The sequence below is a fragment of the Melospiza melodia genome, chromosome 4 (assembly GCF_035770615.1).
Source record: "Melospiza melodia melodia isolate bMelMel2 chromosome 4, bMelMel2.pri, whole genome shotgun sequence".
Classification (NCBI taxonomy): Eukaryota; Metazoa; Chordata; class Aves; order Passeriformes; family Passerellidae; genus Melospiza; species Melospiza melodia.
In genome coordinates this window covers 55,369,829-55,394,977 of record NC_086197.1, presented here as the reverse complement: position 1 = coordinate 55,394,977, position 25,149 = coordinate 55,369,829, and the positions used below count along the sequence as shown (strand labels likewise).

Here is a 25,149-nt window from a genome sequence, read left to right as displayed (position 1 = left end):
GACCAATCATGTAGGTAAACTGCATGAGCTCTCTATGTCAAAGTGTTCGGACAAAGAGTCAGAAATTTTTATCAAAGCCTAGAACAGTTTACAGCAATAAATCTGTTACCTTTTGCTCATCTGGGACAAAAACCTTCTTGGCTTTTTTAATCATAGGTTGTGGTTTCAGGTCCTCTTCAGTAAACTTGTGTTTGCGAGGATTGAAGAGCTCACCGCCAGGCACACTGGACAGAACTAAATCAGCAGGGTCAGGGTTGAAATTCACCTCAACTTCTACGCAGTCAGGATCAATGGGACTGGGTGTATTTCTCTCATTTTGTGGTGGGGACTCTGGCAACAACAGGAGAAATTACAATATATTCAGCAGGATGAAGAGAATCAACAAAGAAGCCAACTTTATTGCCCGGTGGTGAGAAATAGCTCATAGAATTAGTGCTTCCCTGAGGTGTGGTGGGTGCTGTATTGCTGCTGGTACAGAGAAAGAGTTCACAGTCCAGTCTGTAATATAACCCTAGAAGCATATGCCAGAATAACAGATATGAGTAGACAGATGCAGGACAGGAGTTAATACTTCCTTGGCAAAAATTACATGCTTTGCACACACAAAAAGCACCTTCAGTGGCAGTAAGAAGGGAGAAACTTGTATCAGCCTGAGTTTTGTACCATACAAATCCTTACAGAAACAAGCCTGCCCAAAGACCCCAGTCCCTGGGACCTTCAAAGGTCAGACAAGTAGACTTCCAAATAGCTGACTAAATAAAGGAGGATTTGCTACAAATGCAACAGTATTCTTCTTCTTTTCCACATGGAAATAAATGGCCCAACAGAGAAGTCTGACACTGGTAGTGCTCATATGAGCTTTATCATATTAATCTACTGTTTACAAAACTTCGTATACATGAGTTGCAAAACTGCATGTCACTGCCATGTGCAGTAGTGATCAATAAGTTTTGCATATACCACCTAAAAAAAAAAAAGCCACACCCTGTAACTTATGGAAGGAATTCCATGTTATCTTTCCCAGAGATTCACAAAAGAGGTCCAGAGCAAAATGCTTTCTTTAAAGCTTGCTCATAAAATAGTACTGTGATGGCTATCATATTTAAACTCTAAATCTAGGGCAAACTGAGCAGCTGAATTCTTTAAGAGAACATCTCCATAGTACAAATGAAGTTTCCTAATACCATTTAAGCAGAGTTTTGTTTGTTTGTTCCTCCATTCCCACTTCAAAGCACCACAGAACATCAAACTGCATCATTAAAACACCTTTTCCAAGTGTCTGTTTTCACATATCCCAAGCTACCACAATAACGATTGCTTCATTGTTTTTCTATTTAACATTGTTATTTGAGGTACATTAAGTTCACGTAAGTTCACCCAAGCAGACCAAGGTAATAAAAATGACTTGTGACAAGCTATCAAATCTGTTGTAAAATTACCTGAGAAAGTAAGAAGCTGGACAAGTTGAGAAAATCCTATATTAGCAATACCAAGAAAGCAAATACTTTATGTTGCTATTTCAGCTCTTATAATTTCAAAAGCAAAACAGACTGCACACTGACAGACACTCATTCTTGATAGGATGGAAAGAGAGAAAGAAAAGGAGAGGCAGCATCTTCATGAATTGACACATGAACTATGGCTCTACATTGAGCATGTTTAACTGTAACCTGCCACAGCAAACACTGACAGGTTAGCATATCTCCTTTTTGATCTACAGAGCCATCTTTTAATATGAGAACAACAGAAGTCCCTCAGAGCACATATTATTCCATATACCTGTGCTGGAGGCTGCTTCAGATTGCTGGTAAACTGCAGTGGAAGAGGAAGATGCAGGAGAACCAGTGGAAGCACCGGCAGATTCCTTCCCTTCCAACTCAGCCACAGGCAAGAGTGGATTCTGGTTCAAATCCAGGTGAGTAGGGCTGGAAGGAATTCCATTCTCCAGCAGGAACTCATCCAGATCCATGTACTCCAGGTGGAAAGACTCGCCATCATAAGGAATAGTTTTGTCCCAAATGGGTGGCATGAGGGAAGCTGAGACTGCCATAGTGCTGGCAGCTGCTGCCTCATCTTCTTCAAGCTTTATTTTCTCCTTCTCTTTATCTGAAAAATACAAGTAGGTCACTGTACAAGCTGAAACACAGGAGAGACTCAAAGTTTAAGAGTCAAACAAAATCCCCATGAAAGAAAATTCAGCTCATGGCTCTGCCTCATGACATGATCTGGAAAACCAGATGTTGAAAAGGAACATTTCTGTATGGAAGGCTCTAACCCCCCGTGATGGCTGGGCCCCAGGCAGCTGAGCAGCCCTGCAGAGCAGCACCTTTGCTGACAGCTTACCAAGGTGCATGGAGCTTATTAACCAGTCACTGCAACACAGCCTGGGTTTCACATGCCCACCTCAGAAGACAACGAAAGTCAGTGTCCCTAAGCAGGATTACGTGGGAAACCATTAAGAAAATTCTGACGAGGCTGAGTAGCTTATTCTATGCACAAAGAAGAAAGGTGCAGAACAATAATTTAAATACGAATGGGAGAGGAATATGGGTTTTCAGATTACATTTGAAAATCAGTCAGAAGGTCCATAGGACACCAGAGACCTGGATGCTTATTGTTCAGCATTTTAGAAGCATTTCACTCTGAAATGACTCAGCATGTCCACAGAAAGCAATAGCTCCAAGTGCTGCTCACTATAGATAGTTCAGAGTACCTACATACAATTTTCACTCTTTGGGGAGATGTCTAATAAGGCACACTCCCACATCACACCCCCAAGTCACAAGAGACTGATGAATTTTTCTCCATTTACTGTGCTACAGTGCACATATTACAGAAAAATGGCTGTTTCTATGCTCCCCATAGCTACTGAATCTTAACAATTGTCTGGGACAGAATCCAAGCAGAAAACTCAAGTTATGGAATAATTACATAATTTAAGAGATAAAAATAAGCTGGCAGAGAAAAAAAATTAAAAATCCAAGTCATTTTCCTGATCCAGTTCTCCATGCAGTTCTATCAGCAGTGAAGGAGGCATTCCAGAAGCAGTGCTAGTACTGCCAGCACTGAGCCAGCACTGCTGTCAAAAGGAAGGAACAGTCACCAGTTGTACCCTCATCACCTGCAAACTGGGCATTACCATGGAAGCCAACAAATACTCAGTTCAATAGAACAGGGACTCCAAGGACATACACTGGACCAAGTTTAGATCTCCAGCATTAAGAGAGATTAGCCCAATAAAATGCACCAATCTTTGGCATTAGGGTTTTCTAGACTGGCTACAACATGCTAAAGGAGCATTTTTCTTTAACGGGGGTGGAAGTGGGGGTGAAACTGGGCTCTAAATCAGAAAAGCCTATTTATATAAAACCTATTCTGATAAAAGTGGCATTCCTTCCGCTGTTGCCTTAGCTGGTGTGGATGTGTGACTGAAAGAGCTTTTTATGGCTGAAAGAACAGTGCTGCCATACAAAGTAAATTATCTACCGTATTCTGAATATTTTATACAAAAGAAGATACTGATTTTAAACCAAGCAGCTGAGAAAGTATTCACCAGCCACCAGCTTGGGATCAAGAGCAAGTACCTAAAGGATACATTAAATTCAGACCAGTGGCTCCTGGACCTAAGCTTTGGTAATATCACCTTGTAGCTTTTGGCCTTCTTGCCACTTCACACTACTCCCTCCAAATCACCATCTTCCAGCTCCCATTCCTGCTATAAACTCCTTTCCATGGGGAGTTCTGGAGCTTTCCTACCCTTTGCTTGGACAAAGCAAACATGTAGATTAACAGTAATGGTGTAAATAACCAGAATGCTTCTAAACAGCTCCTACTTGAAGCCAGTAAAGAAACAGCATCTGCTCCATATATAAGGAGGATTTGCCTTACTACTGGAGCACACCCCACCAAATTGGAACCAACATTTCACCTGTGAATAGAGATTGTGTACTCCCCAACACTTGATAGTGCCCAGCACAAGCAAACCCAGACTTGCACTATATATTGTGGATGATATCCTAGCAAATGTAGCACCAAAACAAATCCAAGCAACACTAATGAATTATTTGTAAATAACTATTTTTAATTAGCATGATAAAAAACTTGTGCAATGTAAAGTCAAAATGTCAACTAAAAGAAAAAAATTTCTTAACTCTGGAAAACAGTACACCATTATAAGTTATGTCAGTTTTCATAGTGCTTTTGTTTTGCAACATCTAATAGGACATCTCCAAGAGAGGAAAAAATATTAACAGATTGTTAGACTGGATATAAGGCATAAAAATATTTTTCAGAAGGTAGAAGCTAAAAAGACTACAGTACTTGGATATGTGGCTCTTGTCAGATCTTTTAATGCTCTTTGGATGTGCATGATCACCCTGCTGTCCTGCAGTAACCTGGAAAAACTGTGGTTCCTCCAATTTCCTCTTGTGATTGTCCCTGGCTCACACCACATTAGATCCTTCCTCCACGTGAGAAAAGCATCTGAAATTTTTTGTCCTTTTGCTACAAGCTGACAACTCAGCAAGCACTGGGCTCTCAGCGCTGTCTTTGTTTAGCTATGCTGTCTCTCTCTCCTCCCTCACTTCTAACAGTATCTGAAATAAAACAGCAGAAATTAACACACATTGGGAGCTCATCTGTTTCAAAGATGATATATAACATGGTAAAACCTTTGTATGATCATTTCTGCATTGATGTTTTCCCACGGGTTTCGTTCTATTAATTTAATCTTTATTTCTGCCACACAACATCCTGCTTGGGTGCACAACATCTAATGAAACACTAATTAACTTCTTACATCTTGAGGGGGAAGTTTCTGCCTACCTCAGCACAGGGACCTGAAAGATTAATTCTCTTAAGATATTTATAGTGTAAACAGGTATTACCTGACAGCAGAGCTGCAGTATCCTAAGAAGCTCCATTTGCAGTGATTCAAGGTCACCCTGATAAATCTGGACTGTACTTCTGCAGATGATGGCTCATGTCTGATTTAGCCCCCTCATTCTGCTACTGTGACCTATTAACTGGGCTCTACATTTGCTGTCAACAGTGAGGACACCAGTTTATGCTCAGTGACTTAAGTGGACCATTTCAGTTACTGAACTGTTGGAAATACTGCTGTTTTAACCATAAGTAGCAGCATGAAAAAAGCTTTATTCCCTGTCCTGGCTTTTCCTCAAAACCAAAAAACCAACTAAACCAAAAACCAACCAAAAGATTTTGGCCACCATGCTGTCAAGAGCTAGCCCAGCAACAAACAGAACAAACACTTATTTGAGAAACTTCCTCTTGTTCACCAACAAAATATTGTCAAATTATACTGAAACCACTATATATATATGTATGTATGTATGGGCTGATTGCTCCATAAGTCTTTAGTCCCACTTGTGAGGATGGAACAAGGCAGGTTGCAGGGTTCCCTACCCCTAATGCCCATTATTGTGATATTTGCTGAGGCATTTCTCCTGCCACAGCAGCATGCAACTGGTGATTAAGGCATCCTTCGGAGAGTATGCAGCAGCTCCTTACTAATGGAAGAGACCTACACTTCTGCTCCAAAATAATAATTGCTTTCCCTTAACTCATGGGACTTTTCCTTTTTTAATAGAAATATCATTATTTTTATTTATTTAATCCTTCCAACTCCCAGCAAGGCTGGTGAGCTGTACCTGGTCCATGGCCGGGTGTTCAAGGAGATGGCATTCTGCTGGAACTGGCTGACCTCCCTCCTCTGCTGCTCAGGGGATTAGAAAGCTGCTGGCTTTGAGTGGGTAGTCAAATTACCCACAGCAGTTGGAAAACCCACAGGTATCTTCCAGAGACCACAAATGGACAGACACTGCAGCTAGCTGATACAATTCCTTACAGAGTGAGATAGAAAACTGTGGTTTTGTCAATAGGCATTCCAGACAAAAGCACAGGGTCTTTTCTCAGAAAGTTCGCTGAAAGTGCACCACTGGATTAAGTGAATGAGTAATTTTTTAACATTTGGAGTGTATCACAATGAAAAGAACAGAAAATAATCAAGGACCCTCTGAAGTCAATTGAGTCACAGGTCTATTGACAAGCCTTTTGTAAACTAGGAGTTTTGTAAACCTGCTGACAATGAAGGCATTCTTTCTTTTGTCTTGAATATGCAAACAAGTATCAGACCAAAATAAACACAGAGCAACAAGTTCCACAAAGTATGAGTGAAACAGAACAAGGTGAACTAAGGAAATCTATGGAGAAATTTTAAGAACAAGAACAACCTGAACTTTATCACACCATGAATGGAGAGGGATAACCAAGATGAAATGGACTCACTAGCAAGCTTCAGCTGAGCACCTTCATGAACTGGAAAAGGGTCATCTAGTAATCAATCTAGTATCAAATGTTTCTAATTTTAGAAAAATGCGCTACCTCACAATCATATTAATTTCAGAATTTTACATCTCCATAGGCCACATCACATGATTCTGAACACAAAAATCAGCCCCAAGACAAAGTCACTAAATCCCTATCAGCAACCATACATGAACTGAAATTGCTCCTGCTGGTGCTAACGTCTTTAAAAAGAACTGGGTGCAGAAATATCTTAAGAAATCCCATTATTTTGCAGATTCAAGATTCTGTGTGCTGCAGCATCCTGCACCATAGCAACATAACTAAAACCTTTATCACAAGCTGACTTTTTTTTAGAAGAAAGGAGAAAAAGATAGTCTCCAGAATCACAAAATGGATTTACAGGGTATTGGGCAATATTAGACATGCAAGGTAGGTAGGATCCTCATTGGCAACAATCTTGACAACCTTGCTTATGCCGTGGTTTACCCTGGATGTTGTCTACTGTTCCAAAAAATATTTTTAACCTCAAAATTCACAGGTGTAAGGACTTCTTTTATTATACACTAACACAGCAGTGCAGATAATCCTGAGCCTTCCTCGAAATGAAATTGATGCTCAGAAAGGCAAAAATACTGCCAGATGAGAAGGGGGAAAAACAAGAAAGAAAAGAAAAGCCAAGAAAAAAGAAAGTGTGCCATGAGCACCGAAGACTACAACACCAGCACTGTTATTTACACAGCTGCTGTCCACATCAGCAGGGGCAGAGAGGCAGCTCCAGCCCATGCAGGACTGCATGTGCAGGCAGTCACTCATACCCTTATGGATTATCACCGAACCTAATCTGAGAGGATCCGCTGTTTACTCGTGTCATCGGGCAACTTCCCAGCAATTAAGGTCAAGCAAGCCGGGAAACCTTCTCACTGCTGCTCCCAGCTACGCTCCTACAGGCAGGGGAGGCTGCAGACAGCCGAGGGACTAAACCCAGCGTGCCGCGTCTCGGCTCCTGCCGGCCCCTCGCTCCCGCAGCGCTCGGTTCTGCCCAGCGCAGGCACCTACACGCTCCGGAGAGGGCGATCCCCGGGAGGCGGGGAGCGATCCCGCGCCGCCGGCTCCTGGCTCGGCCGGCCAGGGGGCGGAGGGAGGGAGGGACGGGGCGGAGGGAGAGGGCCGGGGCGTGCGGCCTCTCCCGCGGGTGCTCCCCCCGCGGCCAGTCCCGCCGTGACCCGGCGGGTCCCGCCCTCCGAGCCACGGGGCGGGAAGGGGGCGGTGGGGGCGGATAGCTGGGGGGCGCCGCGCGCTCCCGCTACCCCCGCGCGCGCCCCCGCGCTCACCCAGGCGCGCCTCCCGCGGCGGGTTCTCCATCAGCTTCTTCAGCACCAGCGGGAACGCGCCCGCCAGGCCCCGCCGCTCCTGCTGCGCGGCGGCTCCCGCGCTCCCCCCGGCTGCAGTGGGCTCTGGTCCTCCCGCCGCCGCCGCCTCCTGGTGCGCGGCGCGGCCGGGCATACTCCCCGCGGGCGGGCGGGCTGTCAGCGGTCACCGGCGGCGCGGGGCTGCGGCGGCTCCCCGGGACCCGGCGGTAGCAGCGGCGAAGCGCGGAGCGAACAGCGCAGGCGCGGCCAGCTGACGCCCGGCGCGTGCTTCAGTATTCATGAGCCCCGGGGCCCCGCCCTGGCCCGGCCTCTCCGCGCCCCGGGATTGGCCCGTGCCCCCCGAGGGGGGTGGCCCCGCGCGGACAGGCCCCGCCTTCCCCGCCCTGCCCTCCCCGCGGCCCGCGCGGGCACGCGCCCCCCTCCCGCCAGGGCACGTGCAGGGGCGGGGCCTCAACGGAGCTCATTAGCATTCGGAGCGCCGCCCCCTGCCGCTCCTCCCGCGGGCGCTGCGTCACCGTCAGGAGGGCGGAGGAGGCGGGGGGAGGCAGCGCGCGCGTAGGCGGCGGAGGCCGCGCGCCCCCTGCGCCTCCGCGCGCCCGCCGGAGCTTGAGGGGGCCGCGGCCGAGCGGGCGTCCGTGAGGGCCGTCCCGGCAGCGCGACGGCTGCGAACCCCCTCCCCGCCCTGTCCCGGCGGCAGCGCTCCAGCCCGCCCTTGCGTATCCTCATTTAGGATCCTAAAATCATCTTTCGTGCGTGCCCTGGATTTAATCTCCCTCCGTCCCACACGATGCCCGCAGCGGCGTGCCCTACATAACATGGGCAGGGAGAGGGACTTCACTGCAGTGCTGGCATGGGCGGGCTGCTGGGGGAAGGGAGGAGAGGGCGCGTTTCCAAATTGTCATGATCACAAGAAATTCTTGTGATTCTCCAAGCGGCTCCCTTGCTTTAGCAGCAAGGATACCGTGCTGGGATTTAAGCTGCTGAACACAAGAAGGGAGCAAATATTGCCAATTTCGTTCCCGACAGCACAGGTGGGTACTGAGGAGCCTCTCCCACAAATGAACAAATTCGTAGAAGTGTCATGCTGCAGCCACAGGCTTCTGTCAGCAGCGGCTGCTCTTCCCTCGGCAGGATGGGCTGCAGCGAAGCTACGGGAAAGGGAGGGGTGTGCTCCGCTGAGATCGGCCCGTCTGCATCCAACACAGCCGCGAGAGCAGAGGCATTCCCATCCGTGCCAGCAGAAAATAAAGACATTGTCTCAGGTAGGCACTTGGGCATCTGCCTGCTTGAACTTCCCTGCCACAAACCTCAAACATTTAATTTAATTGGCGAGGCACGATTTTACCTGACCCTTACTAATAAACCCTGATGGTCTTTGTGACAAAAAAACCCCAAAAAACCAAAACCAAAATCAGGTCTAAACTCTTCTCCACATGCCCCAGGAAAAGGAATGGAATGTGAAGTCACACAGGGTAGGTGTTTTTCTCCATTGTCTTACTGCAATGAGGACCAGAGGCCATCTCCACCCAACCGGGGCAGATGTGGAGCTGCCCTACCCAGCAGCTACTTCTCTTGCGTGGGCTGGGAGGCCCAATCTGCTCCCTCCTTCACAGGGAATGGGCGGGACTCCCGATGCAACTCCTGCACACATGCTGCCCAACGGGAAGCTTGGAAAAGGCCACCCTGTTAGTATAGGCTGCAATGGCGCAGGTTAATGCATCATTTATCAAGGCTGATAAATCCAGTTGCAAGAAGCAGGCAGAGCAGGTCATGCTCTGCTGCCCAGTGTGCTCCAGGGCTGCTACGTGCCCTCCATGGACTCCCTCCGCCTGGCCAAGCTCAGCTGGCAGGAAGAAAAGGCACATGTGTGAAAGGGAGATGCCACTTCACAGAGGGTGATGAGACACAGATGTCAGACCACACACGACAGAGGCAGCACACGCAGCTTGGCAAGGGGCAGCAAGCCCACAGTGATGCTTTTGTCTAGGAAACAGCTACTGATAGGTGATAGGGAACACAAGCGAGTGAGGTCACAAAGGAGCAGCTTTTAGGCAAGTAGATGCAGCCAAAGTGGGGCAGGCTGCAGGCTTCCCATTCAGTTGTGGCTCTCACGGTCACTTTGTTCCATTGTTGTCAATGCTGGTGGCCCCCAAGGATGATGCTGTGCCTCAGTAGTGTACAACACTCCTTCAAGGAACAGGGTCTGCGCACATCACCCCTGCAGAGCTCAATGGCAGCTGCTTTGCTGGGTAATGTCTGTATGAAAGGAGGTTATTAAAACCACTCAGCAGCTTTTACTCCAGGGCTTTTCCCTTTAGATTGACCATGTTCTTCCTCCAGCACATTTGCACCCATGCTCCACTGTACGAAGTTTTGTTCTGTACCACTGTGAGTTGTGACTTTCCTTGGAAATGATCTAGACTACACAGCGTTAGCTGCTCTTCCCAAAGGCAGGAAGGAGGGAGGGAGTTCCTGAGGAACATTCCTGTGGGTTGCTTCTCACATCACCCTGCTCCAGCATTAGCGCTGCCCTGCCAGCTAGGAGGTAGGCTGCCCTGGGAGCTTTTCCTCACTGCCTCTGGGGATTAGTGTTCAAAGCAACTGCCAACAGAAAGCAGGCACTGTACCACAAGCTTTACCCTCATGGTTAAGTGGGGATCTGCCTGGGACTTTTACATTTGCTTTCACTCTGCAGCTGAGAAGGAAGAGTGGAGGACAATGAGATGTGAGGAGAGGAATGCAGCAGCCTTGGCTGTTGCTGCTGGGAGCCTTGTCAGGGCCAGATGATACAGAACAGCCCAGTTCTGGGGTGCAGCAGGGAGGGAGGCAAGTGATAAGCTGCTCACTGCTGGGCACAGGGTGTGGGGGAGAGATGTACAGTGAGCCCAGCTGGGAGGTTTGAATAGCAGAATAGAGAATTTCAGAGAGAGGCCTGAGAACTAGCAAATCCAGATGAGTGCTGTCCAAGTATGGAGGCCCAGAAGGAGAGAACTGAGCTCTGTGGGAAGAGGGCCATGATGGGAATGCTGGTCTGGAGAGGGAGGCAGCATAATAGAGACAGTTCTGAGGACTACAGGAAGTGATGCGGAAAGGCAGGGTGGTCCTGGAGCTGAGGAAGAAAGCTGCCACAAAACAGCGCTCTCAGCTGCCAAATAAGTCACATTCAGTTAAGGCTAAATTATTCTCTCAAATCATTGATCTCTCCTCTACTCCCTACTCTAAACAGATAGGTTTTGCCGCACTCCTCCTTTGGATTAATCAAATCTACTTGGCTGTGGAGAGCAGAGATCCCAGAAAAGCAGCCAAACTCAGCTTAGCCACAGCAAGTCTCTGCACCACATGAGCTGCCCTTGGCTGTTACTGCCTCCTCCCAGACAGTTCCACTTTCTACCTGGGTACAGTCAGCTGGGAAAACATGCCCTGGTCCACACAAACAGTGGGACTTCATATGTGTGGTATGGAAACACACCTCTTAGTGGGCAGTCTCAGCAAAGAGAGAGAGAGAGAGCTCACAGGAGGCAGCAGCAGAGCAATGTGACAAAATGAGCCCCTTAGGGGTGGGGCAGTCCCCTTGCCCTATTTCCCTTTTCCCCAGGGAGCTGTGCCTGTGCCGTAGGGCTCACTGTATTACAGCAGGTGTAGACAGGTGCCTTTCCTTACAGGAATGCTTTAATGTCACAGGAGCAGCCCTTTCTCCCACTGACCCTGGAGCGAGAGCAGGGTCCCTCTCCACACTGTGTGTCTGGCTTTTCTGCTCCTGGGTTCTGCTGCCCTTCAACACTGCAGAGCTGCCTGGATGTCCTGGTAGCAACTTCCTAGAGACGAGCAAGCACTGTGCATGTTTGTTTCTGTGAGCTCAACTCTCTCATGCCCAGACATAGGCTTGTTGAGCTGAGGTGTTCCCATACACCTCCCCAGCTCTGTGCAGCAAACATTAAAACACAGCAACCAATAAGCAGCTTGTCAAGGGTCTGTAGCATCCTATCCAAAACCAGAGAGTACTCAAACTGTGATGGGTGCTTGGAGCAGACCTAGCATTAGCAAAGCCATAAGTGCGGCATGAGCAAAGTGTTCAGCACAGCCCAGAAAGCCCAGACTAAACAACCTCCTGGGTCCTTCTCATTGTTTTCTAGGATGCTGCACAGAGAGTAAGAAAGCCTAGGAGTACAGAAGTGCTCTTGCAAAGAAAATGCAGCATTTGCTATGTTCTCTATCCCAGCTTTTCACTGATAAACAATTAAACAAAGTTTGCACAGTCAGCCTGCCCCGTGCAGGCTCTCTGGACAGTCTGAGTCTGGGAAAAGGCAATGTCTGGAGACTTAGTGGTTATTAACCATAGGACAACGACGAATGGCAATCCTGGAAGTTGCTTCTATATGAGCATGAACATTAGTGCCCAAGCCTTTTCTGCGCGTGAATCTTTGAGGGTTTCCACGAAGTAGCTGAGCACAGAGATTAAAAGGATCAGGAGCTCAGCATGATTTTATAATCAATCCATTGCTGCTGTTTTTCCTCCTAGCTGCACAACATGCACAGTGCCAGGACTCCCTGTCTGACTTGGACACTTTGAGGAAACACACCCTGGAAGGGCTTGCAGCAAACAAGATCTGCCCCTTTCTCACCTTGCAACTGAAGGAGGGGATGGAGAAATCAAGACAGAACCCCCAGTACATATTTCCTCAATCCTACCTGTCATCTTGTTGGTCCAGGGCAAGGAATACTCCAGTAGGGACTTCAGGACTTCCGGAAAGTCCAGGGCAGTGGGGCCCCCAGGGGTGTTGCAGCTTGACATGTCCTGTCCTGGGACTGTGCCAGCAGAGCTAAGGGAGGGACAGGTGCCTGGCCACCAGCCTCACACCCCACTATCCTGGGCGTTGCGAGATGGGCTCGGAGGCACCCGGAGCGGGTGTGCCGAATGCTCTGGCTCAGGAAAAACAAGGAGAATGGGAAGCAGCCTGGCAGAGATGCAGCTTGCCTGGCTGTCTTCACCTCCCCCTCTCCCACTCTGAAGTGGCCAATTGTGGAAATAGCTTGCAGCCTTGCAGGGCTGGGCTGGGCGCCTGGCCAGCGTGGTTTTACAGGGCCTCTCCCAGCCAATCCGGCAGCAAAGAACTGGGCCAGTTATCTAACTTTGCAAAGGCAGCACCCTTTTCCTTCCCAAGGTGTTATAACAAATACATGTGTCTGAAGGGGAAAAAAAGCAAGTGTGTGCTGTTAGGGGTGCATGTTGGCTGCAAACACAACAGGAGAGGGATCCTCTGGCACGTTCTTGGGAGGGTCTGAGGAGCTCCAGGCTGTGCAGGCTGTTACAGGGAGATACACATGCTGTCTGCATCTGCCTGCTAACTTTTTAGCTGAGATGAAGATAGTGACATTATTTGTATGTAATGCAACAATTACTGCGTGTCCCTCCTAAGTTAATATTGATAATAGCACAAGGTTTCATTCTTATAAGTGTGCATCATCCCCAAAATACAGGATTTTTCTTCTGAAGTGCCACAGAATTTTATCAGGAAACAAACAGCCTCCTCTTAGAGCACTGCTATACAGGAAGAGAGTTCATGAACCCTGCAAATACCGTGGTAACAGCTGGTTAAGTAAGATCTTGAGCACACAAAGCCCCTCTTCTCCTGTCAGTGAAATTTTTAGCATGGAGAAAAGGACTGGAGACAGGAAGATAAAGGTCTGATCCTCTTTTTCAGAACCTGGTGTGAGAAGAAGCATCTTACATGTGGTGTGGTCTTTTCTTTTGCTGAGTGTGGTATTTCAACAGAAATGCCTTTATTTCTCAGTTTGTTGCTGTCTATTTTGCCAGGCTCAGCCTTAGAGTGCCACTGTGAGTCGGTAGAAACCAGGTATTCCTACAGTGGTCTGTGAGCCACAGCAACTGGACACAGCCCAGCAAAATCAGGCATGGTGTTTGGTTTCATAAGGAAATGCATTTGATTTAACCCAGTAGAAACCAAAAGGAAGGAATTATCTAGCCAGGTTGGGTAGTTGAGAATTTGAGTTTAGCTGGAGAAGACTCATGATCTAGATCCCAATCTAATCAGGCTCAGAAATCAATAACTAACAGAAATCAACTAACAGTAGTTAGTTTAGTAGAATTTGTAATTATGATACAACCCCTTCAGATTTTGAGCCAGTCATAACCATCAGGTTATGGTGAAGCCATTCAGGGAGAACAGTACCACACTAACCTGGGCTGTTACAGTGTTCTCCACCCACCCAAAGCTGGAGCCAGCAGAGTCTGCAGATGGTCAGTGCATTCTGGCTCCTGTGAGCAAGAGACTTGATCACATCTCTCCTTCCTGGACCACAGCCTGCCAGCCAGGAGATCCATGTCCTTTCCTGAAATCTTCCAGTCCATTCAGTCATGCCAGGCATCACTGATGTTTGGGACAGCTATTGTCATATTATGCCTAGTATTGCTTCTTATCACAGGCTGGCATGGGAAAGTCACTGGGAACATGGTAGCTGTCCAGTGCCAGGTGCAGCTGGACTCCCTGATTTTGTCCCAGGCTCAAACTTGTTATGAAAGCTGAACAAACATGTGACCACATGCCTGAAGGGACCCAAGAACTTCACAGCCACTGCTGCAGCAACTGACTGACATTTATGGCTTCAGAAAATGAAGACCTTAATTCAGAGAAAATTCATAGAATCATGAAATGGTTTGGATTGGAAAGTACCTTAAAGATCATCTAAATTGTCTCTTAGCAGTTTGAATTATTAGCCTGCAATGGACATCTCTAATTTTTGTCTAGAGATCTGAGAGTGACGAAATAAACATCTCATCTGGTGTTTGCCATGTCCACAAAGTCTCCTACTTTACTGCATGTCCCTCTTGATTCAGAATCCCAGAACAGTGAGCTCCTGCCCACCAGAAGAGCTTGGGTAACATCACTAGCTGGAACCACCCTGTCTTCAAGCCCCAGGAAATCAGAAAATATACTATGGAGTAGAGTCATAGCAGTAGGGAATGTCTGTCTGCCCCCATGTCCCTGCCATGGAGAGCAGAGCATTTGAGCTGCTTTAGTGGATGAAGTTGAAATGTTGTCTCTGGAAAGATGCAGGCATGGCCACAGATTGCATCACTTGTGCTGGCTGCACTGTTGTCAGATCAGATATGTTTTTACTGGTTTTGTGATCCCATTTTAGTGGAGGTGCCAGCAGCTCTGCTCCAGCCATCACTCAGAAGCCCAGTCAGCCCTTAACTACACTTTTCTCACAGACTCAACCAGCCATAGTCAACTTATACTGTCCCTGAGTGGATGGCACACAAAAGGAGGCACCTAATGTGATGGCACAGGCCAAACTCCAGGAACCCCAATTTAACTGGCAGAGACCAGGGCTAACTTCACTGTATTTTCTGCAGTCTCTTGGGCATCTACCCACACCACCCAGCTGTGCTGGCTGAACCTCTCGGCACATTTGTCCAAGGAGTGTTCAGCAGTCCTGAGGGGAGGATTGTGGGTCCTTCAACATTTGCCTTGGTCCATACTCTCCCTCCTTTTACATTTTTATTTAAAAGAATTGTTCTTTTTTTTTAAGCAACCAATTCTTGTACCTTCCTTCCTCTGACCTCTTAGCTTCCTGCAGTGTTCAGGTTCTTCTGCTGGCACCAAAGCATGTAAATGTCTCTTTTAAAACCTCTAATTCTACTCCTGTCTCTAACAGGACCTCTCTAGGGAGGTGTGCCATTGGGCCCAAAGAGAACTGTAGAGCAACACTGCTGAGGTGGCACTCATAGGTACAGCCTTGCTGGCAGTTTGAGACCCTGAAGAATCTTTTCAGACATTCAGACCTCTGATACAACTCTACTCATTATAAGGAGCTGGGTATGGAGGTTCTCTGTGCATGGGTCCAAGTTGCCATCTTTCCCTCAGCCTCAGGAGTATTCCCTCAACTCCTCCACAGGGCCACTTTCACAGCGCTTCTGGAGCAGCCCTTCCCCTGTTTCTGCTCCTGCCAGTGTCTTGCAGCCTCCCTCAGACCCAAAACCAAGAGCCACTTGTGTGCCTCCCCAGTCAGAAACTCCTGCAGATTATTGCTCTGGGTCTTCTCCTTGGCTGCTCGCTGATTTATGAGGCCACCACTGCAAAAGGGAATTTAATTGTTTCTCAGGTGTGTCTGAAAGCACAGCTGATGGGGAACCCAGCAGCAGCAATGACATTTGACCAAAGAAAGGCAGTAGTGGTTGTTATTACTAATTGCTTTTATCTCAGCTTCCTCCAATAAGGTGGAAGTTTGCCTTGGTAATCTAATGGAATGTGTCCTCTTAGAAAATAAAACCTTTTTGTCTTATTTTCTAAGGACATAAAGCTTATGCAACAGTATTATCCATCCATCCATCCATCCATCCATCCATCCATCCATCCATCCATCCATCCATCCATCCATCCATCCATCCATCCATCCCCAAGCATACTACCCCACCTTGGCAAAGGGATAAATACATTTAAATATCTTATTCTGTTTGGAAGCTAAGCTAGGAAGAGGAGAGTCAAATTAATGCAAATTAATATCCCCAGAGATAAAACCTGCTGTTATGTGTTCTGTACGATCTGGGGCCCATTGGCAGTGACAAGGGGCAGGCAGAAGCCAGCAGTACTGAAGGGACTTGGTGGTGGCATACAAGATGACATTCCCCTGAAGTGAATCTGGAAAAAAGGATAAAAACGTTTAGAAACCTCTAGAAAAATTGCAAATTCTGCTGTTCTTGAAGCAAGACTATTTTCCTTTTTTTTCCCATTTCTTTCAGTCACCCAAGACCATTCACATTGTCAGCATAGCCATTACTTGGAAATTTTCGTTCCTTCTCACATGAGATGTCTTCTGCTGCACATCCCACAAATCAAGCCTACTGTTCAAAGTCTCTGTGGAGGCTCCAGGCCCACCCACAGGGTTTGATTCTTGCACCAAACCCAGCTTGGTAAGTGGTTTCCTCTTTCTTTTATGCAAGCAAACCCTTTGCCAGAGGTTAATCACTGCTTCTTTGCAGAGATCTTTACAATTTTTTGTTCTTGTACTAGTTCCTAGGACAATTGTACATTCCCCTTACAGCTTCCAGATTTAACTCTTTATTTGTGTGGTACATTTGGCTTGGTAGGGAATTTTTCTCACCTTGGCAGAGGCCTGCAGGCTGAGTTTCACCATGGCCATTCTGAAAGGACACTTGCACCATATCCCAGAAACTTGTCTTCCTCTGTGTTGAGATTATGCTAGTGCCAACAAACATCCATGGAGCTGCAGGAATACCCAGAACAGCAGCAGCAGGGAAGGCTGTGGCCAGACCACAGGGGTGTCAGCATCCACAGTGGATTACTTTGAAGGAAAAGAGGTGAGAGAAGGAGTAATGAAGCCAGCATGGGAGGGTGTGCAGCTGAGGGAAAAGTAGGACCAGGGCTCTGTATTGGCTAAAGACCCTGCCTGGTGCCTGCAACATGGGCATGCAAGCCTTTGGGTACTTTTGATGGTAGCAACATGTGACACAGACACCTCGCTCCTCAGAGCTCCCTTCCCTCCTCTGAAGGGGCTTCCTTCCCCAGCAGGGTATGGCATGCATACATGTGCCTATGTGTGTGTACAAATGTGCCTGCCTGCCTCCCTTTGGGGAGGAGCAGCGCTGGGATCTCCCAGGCAAGCAGTGAACTTCAGTGGAAGGACGTGCCTGCACCTCCTGCCTGAGGCAATAGAATTTCTAAAAACTAATTCCCCAAAACGAGTGCCAAAAAGTTAATGAGCTTTGCTTCCCCACCACTCCCGCCAAGACTTCTCCCCCTTCTTGGGGTGCTCACATGGCAGCTGGGCTCACCATGGCTCTGCTTCTCTGCACGTGGCCTTCCCTTGTGAGGTGCCATTTGTCAGAGAACTAGGTGCTAGGCAGGGAGAAAACGTGAGAAAGGGCCTTGGGATCACCAGAAGTTTTACTGTCCTGGGCAGGAAGGACACCTAGAGCTGCCTTTTTGCATTTCCCTGCTCTGAAAACACTCTGGCAGCCTGGACAGAGACAGTCTTGGGAGCTCTTGGAACAAGCCTTGGCAGGAGGCAGAGCCCAGGAGGTGCCAAGAGCAGCAATAAACCAAGGGGTTGAAATCAGGATGGGGAAATCCAAGGCCTGTGATGTTGGGCCATGGGAGATCATTGGGTGAGACAGCAAGAGACACATTCCTGTGGCTGTTTCTCTCTCAAAACCAAGGCTGTCTGTAAGGACCTAGGCTGTCTGTCAGTCGTCTCTTCCTACTCACATCTGCTAAGGACAACATGGTCCCCAGCAAGAGCAGGGATCCTGCAGCATTGTAGCACAAGAGGTCTGAGCTGGACAGAAAGATACAGGAGTCAGCTGAGTCTGGGGAAGGTGTGTGGGCTGAAAGTAAACAATGACTCTTAAAAAGGCTTTGACAGTTTGGCTGCCACTGATACCCCAAAACCAAAACATGAATGGTCTCAAACAGGAGAAGCTCCAGGCTGCCTAGAGCTTCTTTTGAAACACTGCTGCTGTATTGAATCCCCACCACAGCTCCCAGGGGCAGTGCCCAGCTGTGTTGCAGTTATTTTTAAGCAATTTTGCTGAGGAAAACTGAGGCCATCTCAGTCCCATGGAAGCAGGACTTCCCCTCTCTCTCTCAGAGCTTTGCTGGGGTACAGATGGGGGCATGTGCCTTGGTATTCAATTAGCAAAACTATGCAGCTCTTCATCCTTCCCAGCCATCTGCCTGGAGGGCTGCAGCACTATTGGAAGCCCACAGCTAAGGAAGACATAGGAAATCCTGAGAACAAAGGAAAAAGGCCAAAGAGCACCTCCAGAGCCGAGTGTTTTTCCAATTCAAAGCAAGCCAAATCTACTCTGGCATCTAGCTTCAGAGACTTCTATCCCACCCCTGGGTAAATGTAATTTTCTGGAGGATTAATTCAGATGGCTATGAATGACCCTATTTATGGGATCTCTGCTGTGTTTGTGCCTCCTAAGGTTCTCTGGAACAAGTAGTAGTTTTCTGGGGCACTGCCATCCACAAGATAAACTGCAGATACGAGCATTCCTGAAAGAGGCAATCTTGGGAGCTGCCAGGGACAGGACTGTTGTGGTGGAAAATTAGTCAGCTGGAGCTCTCATCTGGTCTGGTCTGGTCCCTGCTCTTGTCTTTGCTGCACCTGGAGCTGTTTTCAGGAAACACCACTCCTGTCCCAGAGGCACCAGGACACACTGCTCTTGCCTGGAGGAAGAACCACAAAGAAACACGAGGTGACCGTCAATCTGGGAGGGAGAGAAGTTATGTGGAATGGACAGGTCTTGTCCTCTCCACTCCCATCCTGGGGAGAAAAGGGTGAGGCTGAATGAGACATGGCTCAGCTCCTGACCAGAGCCCGCAGCTTTCCAGGAAGCCCCAATAGCTGTGTGTCCACAGGACCTCTGCCCAGAGCCATCCCATAGAACCCAACCAAGTCTGTTCAGTGCCTTCCTGCACCACATATCAAACAGCTGTGAGCTTCAGCCAGCGTGCCCACAGCCTTTCCTCCTCCTCTTCCCTCCAACTAGTCACTCCCAGCCAGGCTTCTCTGACTATCTAGCTTGTTGCTTGTTGCTTTCTGGCCCATGTTTTTCCCCCCAGCTGTCCTACATAGTTACATCCTCTGTGCCCAGCCAGTGACCAACACACCTCCCAGCTCATACGTGTCAGGAACTGTCTGCTGCTCACTGTGCACAGGACACTACACAACATGGCCCTGTTCCTGGTGGCAATGGCAGCAGCAAACACAATGAAGGGGATGACAGCATTTGCATCATCTGCTGTCACTGCCCAGAAATATTTCTCTCTAGTGTAGTAGGCAGACTTCATTACAGGATTGCTTAGGATTCTCATCTGCAGCAAACCCCTTCTGCCAGGCTGCTGTGTGATGGCATTAACCATCTTCAATGAGAAGCCTTCCTCCCACCTCTCAGGGGTTTCTACCCTGCTCCTCTCAATCTTCCACAGAACCTAGATTTTTCCTGACTGATCTGGGTCTCTTCTGCCTTGTCTTTGTATCTGCTGAAGTTCCTAGGAAGATCTGATTCTTGAAATCACCACTCCTTTTCTTCCTCTCCAAAATACAAGTTTATTTCAGTGAAGAAATATGGTTTACAGCTGAAGCTCAAACCCACAAGGAAAACAGGTGTTCTTCTCCTGATTCTTTGTCTTTCTCACAATTTGACAATTTTGGTTTCAATTGTACTGGAAAAGCTACCCTCAGCTCTTGTCAGCATGGCCTCAACAATCTTTGGAATGTAAAATTAATGTCTCTCACATTGTATGTATTTAATTGATGCACCGGAAGCGCACACAGCTCCTCATTCCCTGTGCACTACAAGAATGTGTTCAGGCCTCTTCTTTGGCCAGAAGGACATAAGTTCTTATGTGTGTATGAAGGCACATCAAGGAGAAGTGTGACAAATCTTGTCTCTTCAGGCCTCACTGGATATGACTGGATATTCTGGTCACTACCAGTTTATTCAGCAGTAACAGGGCATATCTATGGGACTCCTGTGTCTTCACATCTCCAGTTTTGATTTTATCAAGAATCTAGATTAATTTGCATCGTGATGGATTAAAAAAATAAAGAAGCTGGGGTTATTAATAAACGTTTTCACAGTGACCTCTTCCCCCAGTGCAGTTTCCTCACACAGCATCCTCTCTAGGAGGAAAGTAAGGGCATGGATGCTTCCCATAGCCCAAGCTGTGTGCAAGTTGGTGAGCAGGGCTAAGGACATGTTCCCTAGCAGGGTGCACACTGCTAGGCAAAAGAACTGGCCAACCCAGTTGAACAGAGCAGCCTACACAGAAGAACCTCTAGATGAAGGTGTTTACCCTATTACTGGAGGTTTCAAAACACAGGTTACCCAAACACCTGAAACTATGTGTTAATGCACAGCACATGGATTCTTGGCACTAGGGAGCAAGAAAAACATCTTAAATACACCTAAAGTTCACTAGAATTGTGTGTCTGATGAAGAACTGCATCAACTGTTAATATGCACATAGGTAATTTTCCACTCAGCAAGAAGAGTAGCAGATTATACTTAAAGATGGGAGAAAGCCACAGTGGTCCAATGCTTGACGTGCTCCCTTTGCTTCCCTCCTCAGCTGGGAAACCCGAAAGCAAGATAAAATCCTGTGCAGGCTGTTTGAAAAACACAAACACACTCTGGATCAGGAGAGGGTTTAAAGTGCACACTTTTATTTTCTATTACAAAGGCTAAAAGAAGCAAGTTTGGTTTTTCTTTCTTTATTTAAGAACAAAAACAAAAATGTTGTTAAAACATCTACATATTTATCCTTATACTAGACCTTATGAAAGATACTAAGTTCTTTTTTTAATAGTAAAGCGTGGTATTCTTACATTATATTAATATGAAGACATATTAAAGGACTCAAAATCATTACTACCCAGCTCAGAACTGCAGCATCCCCTTGCTATCTTTTCTTTTCACTTGCTAAAACCCATCAATTTTTGACATACAGTTTCATACAATCTAAGTAGGGTATTTGTTGTGGGTTGTTGGTTTGTGTTGTTTTTTGTTTTTTTTTTTACTTCTCCCTGTAAAGGCCTGGTTAACGCCAATGCCAGTGTCATTTAAATCCCTGCCCCTACCAAAGAATTTGGAAAAAGATTTTCACTAAGTCCTTCAGCATTTAATAAGCTTCTGCTCTGTGTGAATGTCTGTAGTTATTTTACAGGATATGAGATTTTCTTCTAATGTTATAAAATTAAAACATCACTTCCTTTGTTAAAAACTCTCAAATTTGATTCTTTGCTGCAGAATTTTCTTCTTCCTCTCTCACACAAATAAAGCAGAGAGTTATCACAGGGTCTTGTGAACACACCACTAAAGCAGCCTCTACAACTCATGGTTTATCTTCTGTAGAGCTGCGAGCACTGAGCATTTCTGCTGAGAGCATATAATGTGCTGAAGAAAACCCTCTTGGCTTGATAAAGCAAGCCTGAGAAGTCAAGTGTGAAACTTCCTGCCTTTCACAATGTCCCTTTAAATAATATAAGCAAAGCCTTATATTAAAACTTTACTCACTAGTTAGCAGTATAATACTCTCTCACTGAGATGGGACTGCAAGGACATCCTAAAGGGTTTCAAAAATGTGAACAGCGAAACCTGTCCCATCTCAAAGCTTATACCTATCTATATAAAACCCTCTCCTCTTTTGTTATTTCCCTTTCCCTATCTCAAATAATAGGCTTCATAATTAAACTGGAGATGCTGCGTTTCCTGGCTTGAGTCCTTTTCCTTTACCCTCATTTAAAAGATTCCTTCGATACCACACACATATAATATAATATAGAGTGATATATTTAATACCTGTGTATATATGCTTCATGGGAAGGGTCACATATATACACACTAAAACAGGTCTGGTGACGAAGTACTGCAACACCACAGACCAGGTTATCATATCAGGGAAAACAAAGAGACACTTGATGCAACCCCCATGACTGTGGGCCTACCTCACCTCACCTCACCTCTCCTCACTCTCACCCCACCCTCTCCCCATCTCAGCCCCAGCCTGAACCTCTGAAGCCCCACTGAGCAGCTCAGCTCTCATTGCAGAGATGGGGAGAGGGGAGAGTGACTCACTCTGTAACTTGTTTAGGTTACATGAGAAATCATGGCTCAGCGAATGCCAGTCACACTAGAGATGCAGGTTTGTTTTAAAAATAAAAGCCACATTCCAGTGTCCCCCAATCCAGATTTCCTTCCTTGGCATCTCTGCCAAGAAGAGCAGAGCAAGATAACCCAGGAGCTGATGCCTGTCTCCTCCCATCTGTAAAGCTGACCACTTGAGCACAAGGATGACCAGGAGAAGGTACCATAGTTACCACGAAGAACAGAGGAGAAAATACAGCACCTGACCACTCAAAAACTGCCATGTCTGATATTGCTCATAGCAAACCAGAGACTACCATCCATATTTTAAGGGAGAAGAAATAAAGCTCAGCAGAAAAGTGGTTAAGCTGCCCAGGAAAGAGGCTGAATCCCCATCCCCAGAGGTATTTAAAAATACATGTAGATGTGGCACTTTGGGACATGGTTTAGTCTGGGAGCTGGCAGTGCCAGGTTAACAGCTGGACTTGATGATCTTTGAGGTTCTTTTTCAACTAAATGATTCTAATGCAGAAGTGCATTCAGTTTGCTTACAGCACGCTGTGTCTCTGGAGAGATTCCAGCACTCTGCTCCGTAACTGGACCCAAACTATCCCAGCGGAGCTGAAGCACCCTCCTGAAGGCTGGTTTAGAAAGATGACAGCTGCCCCACACCATCTCCACATCTCCCGATTTTCTCATCCCATCTCTCCTGAAGCTCTGAACCCCAAGGATATGGGAGCAGAGAGGAATGGGAGGATGCAGCAATGCCAAAACACCAAGCAGTTCACGGCCAGATTGTATTTACCATGGATACAGCCCTGCCAGCCCCAAGGGCTCTGAGACTGCTGTCCCAGGAGAATCTGTATGAAAAAGACATCCCTGATGAAGGCTGGGAGAGAGATGTGTTTGTGTTTGACTGGATGGTGCCATCCATGCATGCAAAACTGCAGAGCACAGCTGGACTGCAGAAGAGAGAAGGAGAGGGAAGCTCAGAACAGGGAACACATTTACTGCTTACAGGATGAGACTGCCAGAAAGGACAAGGCTGGCATGCAGAGCAGTACTGCTTCTCACTGCTGCCCCTTATAAAAGCAAAACTTCTGTCCCAGAGTTCAGCATTACTGATTACCTCATCAAAGCACACATGAGGCAGCACAAGAGCAGGCCATGGCTGGGTCCCACTCATTTTCCACCTCTGTCCCTGCTCTGGGTCACATCCTGGTTGCACTGTGCATCCACAAGCTCCCTGCTCTGGCTCTGAGGAGGAGGGAGCTGGACCTCTGGTACTGGTAAGCACTTCCAGCTGGATTCCCATAAGCTCAACTTCGCCTGTGCTGCGCAATGGTGGCCTTTTAAATGGGTCCCCACCCAGTTCTTCTGGCAGTGCAGGGAAAAATGCAGCTCTAAGTAACCAGAAACACATGCCATTTAAAGAGTAAGAAAGAACACCATTACCTCCCTCCCTCCCTTCCTTTATTCAGGACACAAGGCAACACAGAAACACAGGCTCCTTTTGGTGACCACCTCCCTCCTGACTGATCCTGCTGCTGTGTGGACTTCAGTGACACACGGTGTGTCACAGACTCCACTACACCTCCTAGATGGGTTCTGTTTTACTTGCACCAGTCACACCAGCCAAAAAAGACAAACCCAAGCTATCTGCCCTGAATACCTGCCATACACTGAAAAAGACATCTAATGAGAAGTCAGCAACTTACTTTGTGAGTACAGTCAGCTGAAGTTTGAAGTCACCTACAACCTGGTTCCTGCTGCTGCAAGCAGTTTCATTACTTTGCTGCTTTTACCTTGCACTCCTTATACCACACAGCTGTTATCCTCCTCAGCACCAGCTGATGCCTCAGGGCAATACAGACAGCTAGAGCATAAGCCTAGATCTCTTAAGCCAAATCTAGTGGTTTTCCTTCTTTGCACCACAATTTCTATTTCTTTTGGTACCAAACTCCCAGAAGAGCAGAAGGGCTGCAGCAGAGTAAGTGGCACTTAGTCTGCAGCACTGAGAAAAGGAACATAGGAAATTCTGGTCACCTCCTTTTAACCAGATTTCATAAAATCATAGAACAGTCTGGGCTGGAAGGGACCTTAAGATCATCTAGTTTCAATCCCCCTGTCATTTAGAAGGACACCTTCTAGACCACATTGCTCAGAGCTCTATCCAACCTGGCCTTGAACAGTTCCAGGGATGGGGCATCCACAACTTTTCTGTCCCCCTCTCTCAGCTTTGTCCTCCAGACTTCTGCAGTCATACTCTGAATTGAAAGACAAAAGAATGACACAAGGAGAAATTCTCTGATTTGCAGCCCAATACAGACTGAATTAATTCCTTTGAATGAAGGACAGTGAAAACAAAAAGATGAAGTGGAAGGGGAATTTGGGGGAAAGAAGAGAGAAAAGATGGATCACAAACTCAGTGAGCGTGGCGTCGCTGGCCAACGAGAATTAAATTCACAAATTCATTCACTAATAAATCATTGTCTCATAATCTTAAAAGAAAAGAAAAGAAAAGGTTCTCATTGCGAGACACAGATCTCGCTCTCCCTGCTACTGCCCCTCGGAAAACCCACCCCGTGTTTCTGCAGCTGACAGACTCCCCCCGGCTCACACTATACGTCATCCCGCAATAGGAAGTTGTATTTCCCAAAGTCGTCATCCCTGGGGCAGAGCAGCATGTCCTTGCGAGCTTTGGCCAGTTTCTGTTTCAGCACTTCCCTCCGGTCCAGCCACTCGGTCAGCTCGTCCTGCCCATGGGCGTAGCGACACTCCTCTCCCTCAGGACAGGCCTTGTTCTTCTGGAAC

At 47.2% G+C, this 25,149-nt stretch overlaps 2 protein-coding genes and 1 long non-coding RNA gene across 12 annotated transcripts in view; 1 reads left to right on the top strand and 2 right to left on the bottom strand.

Annotated features, from left to right (window-relative positions):
- Positions 1 to 12,715, bottom strand: part of TEF (TEF transcription factor, PAR bZIP family member) — a 22,518-nt gene extending 9,803 nt beyond the window's left edge. For 3 of the 4 annotated variants that reach the window (XM_063154622.1, XM_063154620.1, XM_063154621.1), the window contains exons 1-3: positions 12,387 to 12,715; positions 1,780 to 2,106; positions 110 to 330 (exon numbers count right to left, since the gene is read on the bottom strand). In XM_063154622.1, coding sequence (XP_063010692.1) covers positions 110 to 330; positions 1,780 to 2,106; positions 12,387 to 12,489 — 651 coding nt within the window. In that variant the 5' untranslated portion in view covers positions 12,490 to 12,715. Of the gene's footprint in view, positions 1 to 109; positions 331 to 1,779; positions 2,107 to 7,658; positions 7,831 to 12,386 lie in introns of those variants that run through there. The other variant, XM_063154619.1, reaches the window with a different exon arrangement.
- LOC134417414 (uncharacterized) lies at positions 8,373 to 20,894 on the top strand. 2 transcript variants are annotated; one of them, XR_010027566.1, is made up of 4 exons: positions 8,373 to 8,728; positions 8,829 to 8,959; positions 16,462 to 16,632; positions 18,670 to 20,894. It is a non-coding gene; the product is annotated as an uncharacterized LOC134417414 (long non-coding RNA). The 2 variants fall into 2 exon arrangements; XR_010027567.1 differs by having other exon boundaries at positions 8,805 to 8,959.
- The window catches only part of ZC3H7B (zinc finger CCCH-type containing 7B), a 47,294-nt gene continuing 43,038 nt past the window's right edge, over positions 20,894 to 25,149 (bottom strand). For all 6 annotated transcript variants that reach the window (XM_063154612.1, XM_063154614.1, XM_063154615.1 and 3 more), the window contains exon 23: positions 20,894 to 25,149. In XM_063154612.1, coding sequence (XP_063010682.1) covers positions 24,957 to 25,149 — 193 coding nt within the window. In that variant the 3' untranslated portion in view covers positions 20,894 to 24,956.